General features: G+C 39.4%; 1 protein-coding gene across 3 annotated transcripts in view; it reads left to right on the top strand.

The window, feature by feature from the left end:
- Positions 1 to 15,399, top strand: part of ARHGEF28 (Rho guanine nucleotide exchange factor (GEF) 28) — a 331,462-nt gene that overhangs the window by 302,383 nt on the left and 13,680 nt on the right. Inside the window, exon 36 of one of the 3 annotated variants that reach the window (XM_011959259.1) lies at positions 5,555 to 5,632. The exons of the other annotated variants lie outside the window; for them this stretch is intronic. Coding sequence (XP_011814649.1) covers positions 5,555 to 5,632 — 78 coding nt within the window. The remainder of the gene's footprint in view (positions 1 to 5,554; positions 5,633 to 15,399) is intronic. 3 annotated transcript variants of the gene reach the window in all.

Below are 15,399 nucleotides of genomic sequence, written 5' to 3'. Positions count from 1 at the left end.
CTCAAGGGCTTAATTTTCATCTTTCTCGTCGACAAGTGGAGATGATTGACTTTAGCCTTTTGCAGATTTTATACCAGGAAAAGGAAACATGACATTCACTTGTAGAGCCTGGTGAGCCAGGAGTGCTTACTGCCAACTTCCTGATTGCATATTTCTCTGGGGGCAGGTTGGCTATGTGAGCCAACTGGGCCAGGGCCATCCCGCCTCAGCACACAGAGCCTAAGACACAGCAGGAGAGCAAAACCAGCAGGTGGGTGGATTCAGAGGCAGCCAGCCAGCCATGCGGCTGCCTGTTCATCTCCACCCCGGGTTCCAGTTTAGTTTGGACAAGCTGCTGAAGTGTGGGAGTCCACATGGTATGAATGCTCCAAAGAGCCTCAGAGGTTAGGCCTGGCCCTGGCCATCCATTAGCTTTAAAAATGAAAAAATAATACATGCACGGATATACACACACACGTGATCTATCGGCTACATGTTTGACCTCTCTAGTATGATGTGACTTTACTCTCAAAGAGACTAAGGCTTGCGTTTGGAGGGGAAATTTATCTACCAAACATAACTGAAGGATGAGGCTTGCTGCCATCAGTCACAGTGACTGATGAGGTAATAATCCGGCTTCAGCAAAGGAAAGGAAGCATCACTCTCCATGTATCCGAATCTGGGGACTGTCTTCTCCACATCCAGCCATGCAGATTTTGTTTTTAAGGTTTGCTTAAAATGTGGAATGTTCAGCTGAGTACCATTGATTTATGTTTGCCTAAGAAGAATATGACCATCTATCTTAGGGGGTGGCAAACTTTTCCTTAAAGGGTCCTATAGTAAATATTTTAGTTTTTGCAAGCCATCAGATCTTTGTTACAATTAGTCAACTCTGTTATTGTAGCTTGCAAAGCAGCCATAGACAATATGTAAATAATGAGTTTAGCTGTGTTCCAGTGAACTTTATAAAAACAGGTGACTGTAGTTTGCCTACCCCAGAGGCTGGTTTCCAAACTTTCTTTGCCTCCACTTAAGTTGAAGAGTGACAATTACACTCCTCCTTTTTGGAATGTTCACCTTTGGGTGAATTAATAGTGCAATATTATATGGCACTTCATGCCATTCAAAAGCAGATTTGAAATCATGATCTCATTTGCTCTTTATAATGATTTTGTGAAATGATGGTTATTGTCTCTGTAAAGAGACAACTTTTCTCTTTCACTTTTTGTTCAGTCTCTGAAAACATAAATTCAGAAAGAGATAGCTGAATATATTAGATGGAGTTTAAGGCCAGAGGCTCAAAACGTGGAGAAACCCTTCTTCCCAACTCCAGTTCCCCAAATCTTGTGATGGTGTTGGGGAGGGCCACCCTCTGACTATGTAGCTAATGAGAAGTAAGATACATAGATAGGAATTCTTTGCTGGAATCATGCTTCTCATAGCTGACTAGGCATCTGAGTTTACTGTGGCAAACAAAATAATACAGATTCCTCTGTTCAGAGATTGTGATTTGAATCAGGGCTTGGCTGGAGCCTGCAAACTTGTGTATCTAACATTCTTCTTAGTTGATTCTGAAGCAGCCAGCCTGATGCATGTTCCCCGGATTGCTGGCCTGGGATACTGGACTTCATGTAAGAGGACTTCGCTTCAAACCCTGACTCTGGCTCCTACTGCTTTGTGATCCCTAAGTCTTAGTTTCCCCATCTATACAAATGGGAAGGAAGTGTTAACATAACTGTTTAAAAAAAGGCCTGACATGTCCCGGGGATCCAGTGAGCATCAGCTTCCTTCCTACATTCTGGAAATAATTTATTCTGATTGTGTGATTCAGGGGTCGCCTGCCAACAAAATGAAAGTGTTTCCTAAATGTTATTAGAGAGCCAATAGTTTAAAATATAAAATAATTAGCTGTAAATTGGGAAAGTTTTTACTCAGATTGGAAATACATTAGAATAAAAAGGGTAACTATCTTTCCATAGCGATCTCAGAGGAGGGGTTTGTCAGTGGATCACCAGAATTGTTTTGGGGATGAAGCTCTGATAGCACAGCATTTTGCTTCTTCCTTTTGTTCCTATCTCTACTGGAACAAGTTATGTAAGTCAACCACATTTTTAGAAACAGATATAAACACCCAAATGTCAAATACTCTGACAACATGACTGAACATCACCTCCATTTGGGATGGAAAGCTTCCTTATCTACAGACCATCCAACGCTTGTTGGTTACATTATGTAAATGTATCCCCAGGAAGACTTCTAATTGTACTTTGGTTTCCAGAGTGGGCTCTCCTACTAGAAAGAACATGTCAAAAGCAGCCTACAGAAATATTCTAGTATAAACTCTTTGTCATTTTAAGTCTAAAAATTCTGTTCTAGTTTATCATCTTAATCTCTTTTTGAGTTTGGTTATCCTGAATCAATTCGAACTTGTTAGTTCTGGATAAACTGATAAAAATCATGGTTCAGAATCACCAGAAAGCATCTCTTGTTAGCACTTATAATTTGAATTATGTGGTGTAATAATTTATGTAATATCTGTCCCACTAGAGAGGAAGCTTCATGTGGGTAGAGCATTGCATATTTCTTTCTTGTTAATTGCTCTATCACCAGCACCGAGCAGTGTCTGATATATGATGAAGATTTGATAAACATTTATGAAATGAATGGAGGAGTCCAGGTCCACACTCATTAGCAGAAATGAAAGCAACCATGAGCTGAAACCACACAGTTGACTCTTTTACTAAGGCATTGAAAGAAGTTGAGGTATCAGAGAAATGGGGTGTGTGATGGTGGTTAACACAGGCAGGACAGATTAGTGTCTCTGGCTAGCTAACTGGATCAAGTGTTTGTTTTAAACTTTTTGTAATATGGGTACATGTTAGATAGCATTCTTAAAATGTTGGGGTAACTGTAAGATTGTTTGCCTTTAATATCATCCTGGATTCCTAGTAGTAGACTTAAAAAATTACAAACTTTTTTTCCACCTCATTAGTATTAGAGTAAATTTATCAATGTATATAGTACTATATGTATCAGTTTGGCATAGGTACTTTTTGTTCAGTTCTAGAGAGCATCTTTTTAAATTTTACTTTAAGTTCTGGGATACATGTGCAGAACATGCAGGTTTGTTTTACATAGGTATACATGTGCCATGGTAATTTGCTGTACCTATCAACCTGTCATCTAGGTTTTAAGCCCCACATGCATTAGGTATTTGCCCTAATGGAGAGCATCTCTTGATATGAGTTATTTTTCCATTAGAACATTGTACATATAGCCCCCATATGGCATACATAGGAGATGAGAACTTAAAAAGTTAAAATGTGCTTCCTATAAAATGCTTTATGGTACCTTGAGCTTTAGAAATGCATCCAGTGCTGTCATTGTAGGAAGATGACACATTTACCATTTAATTGTTATATCAATAACAATTAGTCAGCTTATCTGTTCACTGGGGTATTTCTTTTTTAACCATAAATTAGCGTGAATCCCACGACATCAAGCATGGGTGCCCAGCTCAACATCAATGAAACACTTTCTTAAACTCTTTTTGCTTCTGCTAAATCCTACTTAACAGTCCAGCGCATCTCCCTAGGCAAAAACAATCAGTATTTGTTTAGTTAAATATGCTCCTAGAATGTGAACCAATTTGCCTGGGATGGCCTTCTACTTATCAGCCTTAAAATGTTGCCTGAAACATCATATATTTATTGTAGCAAGAGTGTGATTGAATCTTAAGAAATAGATCCCTTTGCTTTACCCCAGACTGACTGAAACATATATACTGTATTCTTAGCGGGTCACTTTCAGACACAGCTAAGGGGGAAGAGTTGTTCTGCTCAGACCTTGGACCGGATGATGAATAAGCCTGGGCCTTAGTTCTGATCTGTGGAGATGTTAATTTGCCACAATAAGTCACTGTAGAGTTTCTTTGGATAAGAGGCCACAGTATCCATTCTCTTTCTGGATAAGATATTAATTCGGTTTAATTTGAAATGTTAATGCTTGATTTGAAGATATACCTAAGGAAAAATGTGGGCTTCCAAAGGGTATAGTTATGCAGGATAGGTTTCTGAACCTTTTGCTGAACAATTTCATAGTAAGGCTGTTTAAAATTTAATTGTTTTTCATGGTGACTCTTTTCCATGCTCTTTTTGTACAAGTTTTATTACACTATGGCTTTTTCTAAAACATAACATAGTGAATGCTTGTATTAAATCTAGAATATTTGGATCATCCACTAGAAATTTGGGAGACTCTGCTTCTCTGATGAATTGAGACTGTTTTTAAGGAATGGTGCTGTAAGGCTTTGGAAGAACCATTTACAAGCAAAACATTGGCAGAGTTTTAATTTTATTTAATGACCTGCTTCCTACCAGTGATCTTGGCACCCTGTGCGGTGATTTGCAATCAATTAATCATACAGAATGTTGTAACACTGCAATGAGGGCATTGCACTCTAAGAGTCTCATAAATCCACCAGAAACAAAAAACAGGAATTGCATGCTTAAAGACTTCTTCGTGCAAAACCCCAAATGAGAAGGTGATTTTTATGTTCTGTTTTCTAAAGTGTCCTCAGAAGCCTTAAGACTTTCTTGTGGATTCTGGGTTTTGAAGTTCCCATTTCTCAAATACTGTTTGGCCCTTTACTGGGCTGTCAACATAGGAGTTTATAAGTTTTCACCTCATTCAGTTTAGTCACTGATCATTTAGATGGGGAATTCTTGATTCTGAATTACCAAGAGAAACCCAGGACTTTGTGTTTTCCTCTGAATTTAGGGCAGTCACTTTCAACTACGAGAGGCTGTAGTTTGGGGAGTCTTTGTAGAAATGATTCAGAAACGAGGCATGTTTCCATCCTGGGAATACACTGACATTTGCTAGAGGCAGATGGCAGAAGATAGGATAGTGTGACATCAGAAGTCAAGAAGACGTCACGTACTTGGCTTTGCCAAAAGCTTCTGGAATCTGCGTGTTCAGAATCTTAAGCTTGTGGGCTTGTCATTTCAGATGTGCCCTTGCAGTTAACTGTTTAACTATGATGGATTTTTTTTTTCTAATTTTAGCATAGTAAATATAGAGCTATTAAACATTCTTAAAATTATGTAAGCCTAAACCCTTGGATGTGTGTATACTGTGTTGTCTTTATTCATTTTCATATGGTTTTGTTTTTGGAATGTTCTTATAACAAGAACATGGAAGTTTAATATATATTCCATCTGACTAAAACCGAACCCTCTTTAAAGAAACTAAAGGTTTTCAAGACTGTTTTACTTCCAGTGAGTAGTTTAAACTTCTTTCATGACGGATTTATTCCTATCAAAAAGTTGTACTATTTTTGATTACTTGTTAATGTATCCAGATTGGCATGTTAGACACAAGTAGAGCACATCCTATATTTTTAGATGCTTGATGCTTCTGTTCAGCATAAGCTCTAAAAAAATACCAAGTTTTGCAAATGCAAAGTACTTTTCATCGGCGTGGAAATTGGAGGGAAAAACACAATGAATATTTTGGCCAAAATGTGATGGTCTGTTAGTCAGCATCTGGTAATGAGGCCATATTTTGCATTCAGACTCTAGTATGAGAAAGTGCAGTTGTACATTGACATCTCCCCTGGGACTGTGGACTAGAACCACATCCACTTTGAAAGGTAATACTGCAAGGGGGGTGCTTAGCCTTCTTTTAGGGTACTCCACTGACCTACATAATTTGGTTTTTAAAATGTTTTAGTTTATGCTAAACAAGCAGTCTGAGATAAAGCATGGTAAAAAAAAAAGTCAAATACTAAATTTGTCTTTATGAGCTCCCTTTCTCTGATGAGCTGACTATGAGTCTATTACCTTCATGAATATGGGGCAAAAAGCCTAAATCTGAACTCTGTCGGCTGGAAGCAAACAAAGTACTGGGAAAAATTACATCAAAGTATGCTACTGGTAGAAGTTATCATTGGTCTTGGCAAGACTACAAAGGTTTTTTTCAACTGCTGCTACCAATAAATTAACATATTTTCTCTTTGTATTTGTCAGGTAAGAGATATAGATGTAAGATAAGATGAATATATTTGTCAGATTTAGATAAGATGAATATATTTGTCAGGTTCAATCTGTTGCCTACTATGATAGCCAGTCCCTTCACCCCCTCTACCATAGGATAGACACACAATGAAATTCTTCTTTGTATAAATCAAGGTGGGCTTAAAGGTAAAACATTGATCTCCTCAAACAAACTTACAGGACTTCTGGTGGTGACTATTCTCAGTTTCTTTAGAGAGACTATTGGCTAACTTTGAGGATGTATGGTTCAGGAAAGTTTCAGAAAATATGTTGCATGAAGGGATAATTAAATGACTGAGTTAACACTAACCCAGAAAAAAACACTAGGGTTGAAACAAACCCTAGTTTCTTCTGGTTGAAAATGATGTTGTTTAGCAATAGACTCTAAAATGCTTTATCCAATTTATATTATTATTGATACATAATTTACATAGAGTGAAATGCTTAGCAATATCATTTTTGACCAGAATGACCAAGAACTGAATCAGACCAGACATGTTCCTGTGAGGAACTGCCATTCAAAGATGAAAAAATAATGAATCCAACCCCCATTGCCTGCAGCCAAGTTTCAGCAAAAGTTGACTAAAAACACACTTTTCCAATGTAGTGAGCCTTATGTGCATTTATTGATACTTCACTATTAAGTGAGGGACTTGAGTGAAGAAAAGAATAGATGAATATATCAAGTGCACTTTATTTATACTGAAAAATGGAGATGATAGGCTGGCATAGTGATTAAGATGGAAGGCTTAGGAATTATGCCTGGGTTCAGATTCCAACTCAGTCATTTATTATCTGTGAAATTTTAAGCAGATGTTTAACTTACTTGGTGTCTGTTTCCTCATCTCTACAGTTGGATTTCTGATAGTATCTACTTTGGAGGTGATATGATGATTACATAAAACAATGTGTGTACAACTCTTAGACCTTTGTGAGCACTTAATGAACACTACTGTTATCACTGTTACTATTATATCTTGTGGTGAGAAAGGAGTACATTATTAGGAAGTGCATCTGCTGCATTCGAGCCACTGGGCTGCTTCTAAAGTGGTTGCTCTGGTGACCAGAGAGACTTGTGTTGCCTCATTTGGGTATCACATGAATCAGCACATCTCAAAAGTTATTCCACAATTTGACTGGCTGTTAGTATTAGGTATTATACAAGAATCTCCCATAATCAAATATTGAGAAATGCTGATTTTTGGGACTGCACAACTTTTTCCAAACTTCTGTTGTGCTCCTGTGCACTGTGAATCTGCAGAAGTGGCCCTCCTCAAACCCTTTTTTTTTTTGAGACAGAGTCTCGCTCTGTCGCCCAGGCTGGAGTACAGTGGCCGGATGTCAGCTCACTGCAAGCTCCGCCTCCCGGGTTTACGCCATTCTCCTGCCTCAGCCTCCCGGGTACTCAAACCCTTTTAACCACAGCATCCTCCTTTGGAGACCAGCATCTTGCAGGACTACTTATTCCTTGAAACATGGTTTGGAAAAAACGCTGATGTCAGGGGATATTGAAATAAACTCACAGCATGTGGCACACCCTTCAAATACATTTTTCCTCCCTTTGGAACAGTTGAAATTCAAATGACATATCCTAGCATAATTTGCCACATGGGTTGTGTTTTGAAACCCAAATCTAACGCAACAAATTTCAGATAGAGCTTTGTTTAGCCCCCAGGCCAGTATTTGGTCCTGTGGATAAGGGTTGGTATCCAGACCTCTTAGGGCGTTTCTGCGTCAGCTTTCCAGGGCGTATTCAAACCCTCCATGTGCTGGAAGTCCCTCACCCTTTATGAGGCACAGTAGGCAATGTGCTTGCACCTCGATTTCTCAGCCTCAGCTCATGCTGTTCTCTTTCTCATCCTGCGTTCTAGCCATAGGAAGTTCCATCCATTGTTTGGAAGGCTACGCCCCCCACATCCCCAACCTTTTGTACGTGTGTTTCCTCTGTCGAGAATATTCTCTCCTCCACCTTTTATTCTCAACCTGATGACCCCGTACTCATCTTTCAGGACTTGGCTCCGGGGCCACGTGCTTCCACAGTATTTTCTCAGTTGTTTGCTTTATGCAGTTTATTTATTGAGACATAATTTACAGAGAGGGAAATGCTCAGATACTGTTTACTGTCCAGTCAGTTTTGTGGGAAGAATATCAAGGGACAGAGCACTCTGTCACCCTAGAAAGTTCCCATATGCCCCTTTTCAGTCAACCCCTCCGCTTCAAAGCTGCGACTCCTCTGCAATCCATCACCATGGGTGAATTTCGCTGATTCTAGAATGGAATGGAATGGAACACTCTACATTTTGGTGTCTGCTTTTTTCACTCAGCATATTATTTTTGAGAGGCAACCATGTTGTTGCATGAGCCCATAATTGGTTCCCTTGTATTACATTTCATTGATGAATATCCCAAAGTTTACTTATCCCTTCCTTGTTGATGGACATCTGGCTTATTTCTAATTTTTGGCCAGTCTGAATAAAGCTGCTATACACATTCTTGTACAGGCTTTTGTGAATTATGTTTATATTTCTCTTGAATTAATACTTAGGAGAATTGCTACTAGAGTAGGTGTCTGTTTAACTTCCAAGAAGCTGTGCAACAGCTTTACACTGTGAAATAGTGATTGTCCTGACTACAAACCTCCACAGTGCTGAGACCAGGTTTTGTTCAACCTGACTTTCCTGGTGTCCAGTCGAGGGCAGGGCACATGCTAGACACTCAGTGTTTATTGAAGAATGAATGGATAAGAAATTCAAATCAGTTTTCATTCTGACATCCCCACTAACTGACAAAAAATGTATGCTTTGTCCATCAAGTAGATGGAAATGTTATTGGCTAAATGTGGGTTGATTATAGGCAGGAAAAAACAAGAAAGACACAGCTTCCTTCTTACTCTGCTCTTGGACTTGCCTCTCTCATTTCAGGGTGGCAGCGTGTACAGGTATAATCAGGTGTGCAAGTTGACCCAGGCCATAGAAGGGTCCTGATCACCAATAGTAGCTGAGCTCATCTCCTGCAGTTAAATCTCCCAACACTCCCATTCAAGACCTTCCCAAACCTCCCTTTTCATCCCCCCTACCCTTTGGCTCACCTGCACAAATCCATGTTCCAGCCAAACTTGACAACTCTCCCTTCTTTGTGACATCTTGCATTTTCTCCCCTTTGCAATGGCTGCAGACTCCACCCGGAAGGCCTCCCACATGCGGCCAAACCATCTCTTCCTGTTGACACCCTGGGCAGCTTTCAAGGCTCAGTTCATACGCTTTCTCCTCTCTGAAGCCTGCCTTGGCCACCACGTCTGGAAGATTGCTCTCTTTGGAGAGTCTCTGAGATGGTGTCCACCTGTGGACAATGTTCATTAGCCACTTAGCAGGATATTCTGCTTTTATTCTACTTGTCTGTATCTTTCTGCTCTGTGAGGTAATAGGCTTCTTCAGGGACATGTATGTAGTGGCCCTCAGAAGTCTAGTAGGAGCTGAGTCTGCTGGCCACTAAGTAGCTGATGCTACTCTTCACGATCCTTGCTCTTGATGGCTGATTCCACTAAAGAGGAGTTAATTACATGGTAATGCCATAGCTCCTTCTTAAGAGGAGGATTTAGTACAAACTTGGGAATTCATGTCACCTGGTGGACAATTGAAAGGAAGCCGCTTTCTTGGCCAGGTGCAGTGGCTTATGCCTATAACCTCAACACTTTGGGAGGCTGAGGTGGAAGGATTGCTTGAGCCCAGGAGTTCAAGACCAGCCTAGGCAACATAGTGAGACCCACCCCCCCATCGCAAAAAATAAAAAAATAAAAAAATAAATCGAAAAATTAGCCAGGCATGGCGGAGTGCACCTGTAGTCCTAGCTACTTGGGGGCTGAGGCAGGAGGATCACATGAACCTGGGAGGCTGAAGTAAGCTGTGTTTGCACCACTGCACTCCAGTTTGTGTGACAAAACAAAACTGCCTTTAAAAAAATGCTTTAGGATCCAGTGTTAATCACAGGTCAGATGTTGTCAGGAAGCACAGATATCAAAAGCTAGATTATTGCTATATATCATTTGCATGCACAAAACAATTTAAAGTCATCTCCCATAGGGAAAGATGGCTCCAAGGAGTAACGGAATAGAGCAGTTTATCGTGAGACTGGGTCTTAGTAGGTTACCCAGGCTGGCCTGAGACTCCTGGGTTCAAGTGATCCTCCTGCCTCAGCCTCCTCAGTAGCTGGGACTACAGGCACGAGCCAGCACACATGGCTTTATGTTCTTTTTTGATTGCTGTTTTGGTACTTAGGATCCTAATTTTGCTTCTGTTTTATAAACTGCCTAATTTTATAATTGTATAATTCCTAAAAATATTTAATTTCTAGAAATATGGAAGAGGGACCTTTATTCTTATAGCAAACTTAAATGTGTAAAGAACACCTGAGGGTATTAATATCTACACTAAACAAAACACTGTCTATATGTTATATTGTACTTTTAAGATTATAATCATTTATGAGTGACGCAAATGCAAGGCTGTGGCTGTGCTTGGGAAAGATGTTTCAGGGCTTGGTTTCTTAGCAAATGTCATTTCAAACAAATAAGAATTTAAAAAATAATGTTTCTCATTTTTAAAAGGAAAAAGTTTTATGTTGTCTTGAATACTGTGAGTATCAATTTCTGAAACCAGAATAGGTCTGTAAGTTCTTTGACATCTCAATTTTGTAGTTGACAAAGAGGAAGAAACAATCATTTGTAGACCTTAGAAGTACCCTCAGCACTTTGGGAGGCTGAGGCCAGCAGATCATTTGAGGTCAGGAGTTCGAGAGCCTGACCAACATGGTGAAACCCCGTCTCTACTAAAAGTACAAAAATTAGCCAGGCATGGTGGCAGGTGCCTTTAATCCCAGCTACTTGGGAGGCTGAGGCAGGAGAATGGCTTGAACCTGGGAGGTGGAGGTTGCAGTGAGCTGAGATCGCGCCACTGTACTCCAGCCTGGGTGACAAAGTTGTACTCTTTCTCAAGAAAAAAAAAAAAAAAAAATTAAAAAGAATGGGTTGCCAGTTTTTAAGACGTCTGGTAATAACATAATTATTAAGAAGCAGGTAGAACTAATTAGCTTGGGTGTGTTAGGTTTAATTGCTTGCCTTCTCTGGCTCAAAGAAAAACATTGCATCTTGTATGCTTAAGAATTTTAACAGCTGTTTTTCCCTCTACTGAACCAGTAAGAAGTAACTGCAGCATTAAAATTCCTAGGTTGATTTCCTGCCTTACTCATCTGGCAGAGAAATGAATTTGATTTTTCTTCTCTCAGCAAAATGAGAGGCATAACTCTTTTAGTGTGGGTAGGATTGTGAGGCAGACAGTTCCCCAGAAAGTTGGCTTTTTTGCCAAAGTACTTAGAAGTCGCTGGTCTCTAGAGCCTTAAGAGGAATTCAGTGTCATGAAAATACTACCCTATTCTTGAGGCCGATGACCTGTACATCATTTAATTCAGTGCACTCAGAAAAAGTTCTGACTGCTATTTATTTATTTATTTGTTTGTTTGTTTATTTAGAGACGGAGTCTTGCTCTGTCGCCCATGCTGGAGCGCAGCGGTGCAATCTGGGCTCCCTGCTAGCTCCGCCTTTCGGGTTCATGCCATTCTCCTGCCTCAGCCTCCTGAGAAAAGTTCCTACTTCTTAACAGGGACTCCAAGATTGAATATCTGAATTTGTTTTGATTATTTACAAATTGAATTTGACGTATTTCTTGTCTACCTGATTGTATTATGGACAATTTTAAACATATACAAAATTAGAATATAACAACTACTCATGTTCTGATCACTCAACTTCAAAAATTCAGGAACTTATGCCTCATTGTGTTTCTTCTAGACTCCTACGCGCAGTACACACTGTATTATTTTGAAGCGGATCTTAAACAGCATCTATAAGCATTTATTCATCCATAAGCATTTCAGTATTTGTCTCTAAAAGATAAGGTTCTCTTTTAAAAATCGTTATCACACCTAGGAAAAAAATATTTCCATAATATCAACATATGTTTAGATTGCCAGTTATTTCATAATGTCATGTGTGTGTGTGCTTTTTCCAGTTTATTTTTGACTCAGGATTCAAATAAAGATCACACATTGTGTGTTGTAGTTTAATAAAATTTTTAATATGAAAGTTTTAATTGTGAAAATTTTTAAAGTATAGAAAATATGTATTAGGCAATTAACAAATGTTTCCATTTTGCCATATTTATTTCAGATCTTTGCCTTTTTGCTTTTTTTTGTTTGTTTTTGTTTTTTGTTTTTTTGAGACGGAGTCTCGCTGTGTCGCCCAGGCTGGAGTGCAGTGGCGTGATCTCCGCTCACTGCAAGCTCCGCCTCCCGGGTTTACGCCATTCTCCTGCCTCAGCCTCTGGAGTAGCTAGGACTACAGGTGCTCGCCACCTTGCCCGGCTAGTTTTTTGTTTTTTTTAGTAGAGACGGGGTTTCACCGTGTTAACCAGGATGGTCTCGATCTCCTGACCTAGTGATCCGTCCGTCTCGGCCTCCCAAAGTGCTGGGATTACAGGCTTGAGCCACCGCGCCCGGCCGCCTTTTTGCTTTTTTAAAGAAATAAAATGTTACAGATATTGCTAAAGGCCCTTACCCATATCTTTTCCCTTGTTTTTCCTACTCAGCAAATATCTTAAAATTGGTGCATATGATTTCCACAGTATGCTTTTATGTTATTGATACATTTTTATAATGCTACATATTTATATCTAAAAACAAAATATCATAATTTTGTTTTTAACACATATAGCCATTTAAATATATATGTACTTTCTGTAACTTGGTTTTTTCACTCAAAATGCATATTCCTACATGTGACACAAATTGCTCATTTTAAACTGCTATATAGTATTTCACTTTAATGAAAAAATTTTAGTATGTTACTAAGGAGCATTTAGGGGATCTTACCAATTTTTTCCTATTAAAAGTGAAGATCAGTAAACACCTTTTTATGCCCATCTCCTTAGTCACATGAATGAGAGTTTATTTCAAGTATAACACCTAGAAGTGGGAAGGGTGTCTTCACTATTGCCAGGGATGATTGATTTTTCTCCAAAGTTGTTGTACAATATAACTATCATCAGCAAGATATGAGAACTCCAGACCTTACCCAGCTTGTAGCATTGTTAGGCTTCTAAAATTTGCCCACATGCTGGGCATGAAATGGTAACTCATTCTTTCATACTTCTCTGATTACCAATGAGATTTAGTATCATTTCATTTTTTTGGCTGTTTAGATGCCTCCTTCTGTGAGTTTCCTGTTCATAAAAGTATTTTCTGACTCACAGCAGAGTTTGGAATTTCAAATGTGTTCACTCTTAATTATATAGACAACTCTTTTGGAATACCTTTAATATATTTTGTACTTTGAGTAGTTTTCAGAGAAATCATGTTTACAATGACACGTGAACACTTTAAAATTGGAAAGGACATTCGTGAGAACTAAGCTTTTTCTAGGTGGAGAAGACTGAACTGCAAGTGCAGAAACTATGCAAAATGTTGTTGGCTGTGCTGTTCCATCCTGCTGAGACTAACCATCTGCCTTGTGTTTTCTTTGCATACCTTTTTCCTTACTCCTTGCTATGTTTTCCTCCAAAGTTCCTGTGCCTCTCTCAATAGCTTATCAATATTATTTTACACACACTCAATATAGTCAACATCTATCTGCTTCATTTTCTTTCCTGGAAATTTTGCCTTTAGGGTCCTCTGTACTTCTGTTCCAATATGGACTTGTTGCTCTCCAGGCCTGCTCTGCATGCTCACCCAGGGCCATTCCTTCTCTCCCCTGTGTTGAAACCTCTGTGCCCTCAGTCTCATGCTTCCCCTTTATAGTATTTTCCTTTATTTGGTTGGACATATCCTCAGGACCTCCCTAAGAAAAAGTCTGATAAAAGGAAATTTCTTCCAGATTAGCTGAAGTGTCCTTCTCATTTTATTTTTGTGACTCTGACACTTATTTTTTAAATAATTTGTCTGGGCTTAGAATTCTAGAATACAAAACTTTTCCTCCAGCCTGTTGAAGGGTTTGATTCCACTTTCCAGGGTTGCTGTTGAGAAGTCTGATACCTTTCCGCTTCCGGGTTCTTTTTTTTGTAACCTGTTCTTACTTTCTGCATCATTTTAGAATTGTCTTTTTTGTCCCCTCATCTGAATTTTATCACATGCTTCAGTGAGGTCTTTTGTTAAAGTCATTTTTACTGGTTATTTATTAGGCTCTTTCACTTTAGAGATGTATTTCCCTCAGTTCTGGGAGATATTGTATTTAAAAAATAAATACTTGCTTCTCTTCAGTTTTTTCTTTTTTTTTTTTTTCAAAATAAATGCAAAATTTAATGGAAAAAAATGAGTACAAAGTGAATGGAAAAGAACAAAAACAGTCAATGCAGGAGTAAATGAATTAACACGTGAAGCAATTTTAGAAAAGCATGTTAATATAACAGACTAGCAAGCCACACTCGGGCCTTGTATCCATGAGCCCCACTTAACAGGGAGCCCCCATTTAGACATACACGAACATATATGCAGTCAGTATGCACAATTACAAACCACCTAGATCAGGTTACCCACAACTAGAAAGACCATATATCCCCATTGGCCTGGGACAGGTCTGGTTTTTATACCTATTGATCTGGTGTAATTAATAGCATCACCTTTCTCTCTCAATAGTACCAGTTTGGACAACAAATTATATGGTGATTCTTCTACCCCAAACAAACATGGTTTATGAAAGACATGATAGTAAATGCCAACATGATCCTGTAAGACAGCCCTATTAACGCCAACAAATAACAATGAGAAAAAGAAGGGTGAATGAGACCCTGCAGACAGGGTCACATTCTATGAGAGCTAACTTATTAAACAGTGGCAAGTTTTAAGCTCACTTTATGCACTGTTTAATTTGGTCTCAGCTAAAGATGACAAAATTCCAAACACAAACAGCAGGGGGAGAGGGGCAGTGAGGCTTGCTAGAGGGACCTGTGGAGGCAGCTCAGACTTGAGAAAACGCAAGTCTGTCAAGTGTCCCTGAAGATACCGGGAAGGCTTAGGCCCACAGGCAGGCAGCCAGCCACGAGTATGGCCTTTCAGTATACCCGGGATACAACCCGCAGGCCACAATGGACGAATGGCCAAATCTGCACACTCCAGAGCCCCAAGTTGGCCCATGAACCAGGAATTTTCATTTCTTGTGTGTCCAATGGACCTGCTGGGTCACCAGGCCTCATCTTCAGAAATATGTTAGCTGAGAGAGGCTATCTTAAAGGTCATGCTCTGACCCAACTGCATACTTTCAGACATAAAATTACCCTAGAGATGAGCCACTGGCAGCCCACATTTGCCCTGGATATATGCC

Source organism: Colobus angolensis, unplaced genomic scaffold (assembly GCF_000951035.1).
Source record: "Colobus angolensis palliatus isolate OR3802 unplaced genomic scaffold, Cang.pa_1.0 Scaffold49, whole genome shotgun sequence".
NCBI lineage: Eukaryota > Metazoa > Chordata > Mammalia > Primates > Cercopithecidae > Colobus > Colobus angolensis.
This window is presented reverse-complemented; position numbering and strand designations above follow the sequence as displayed.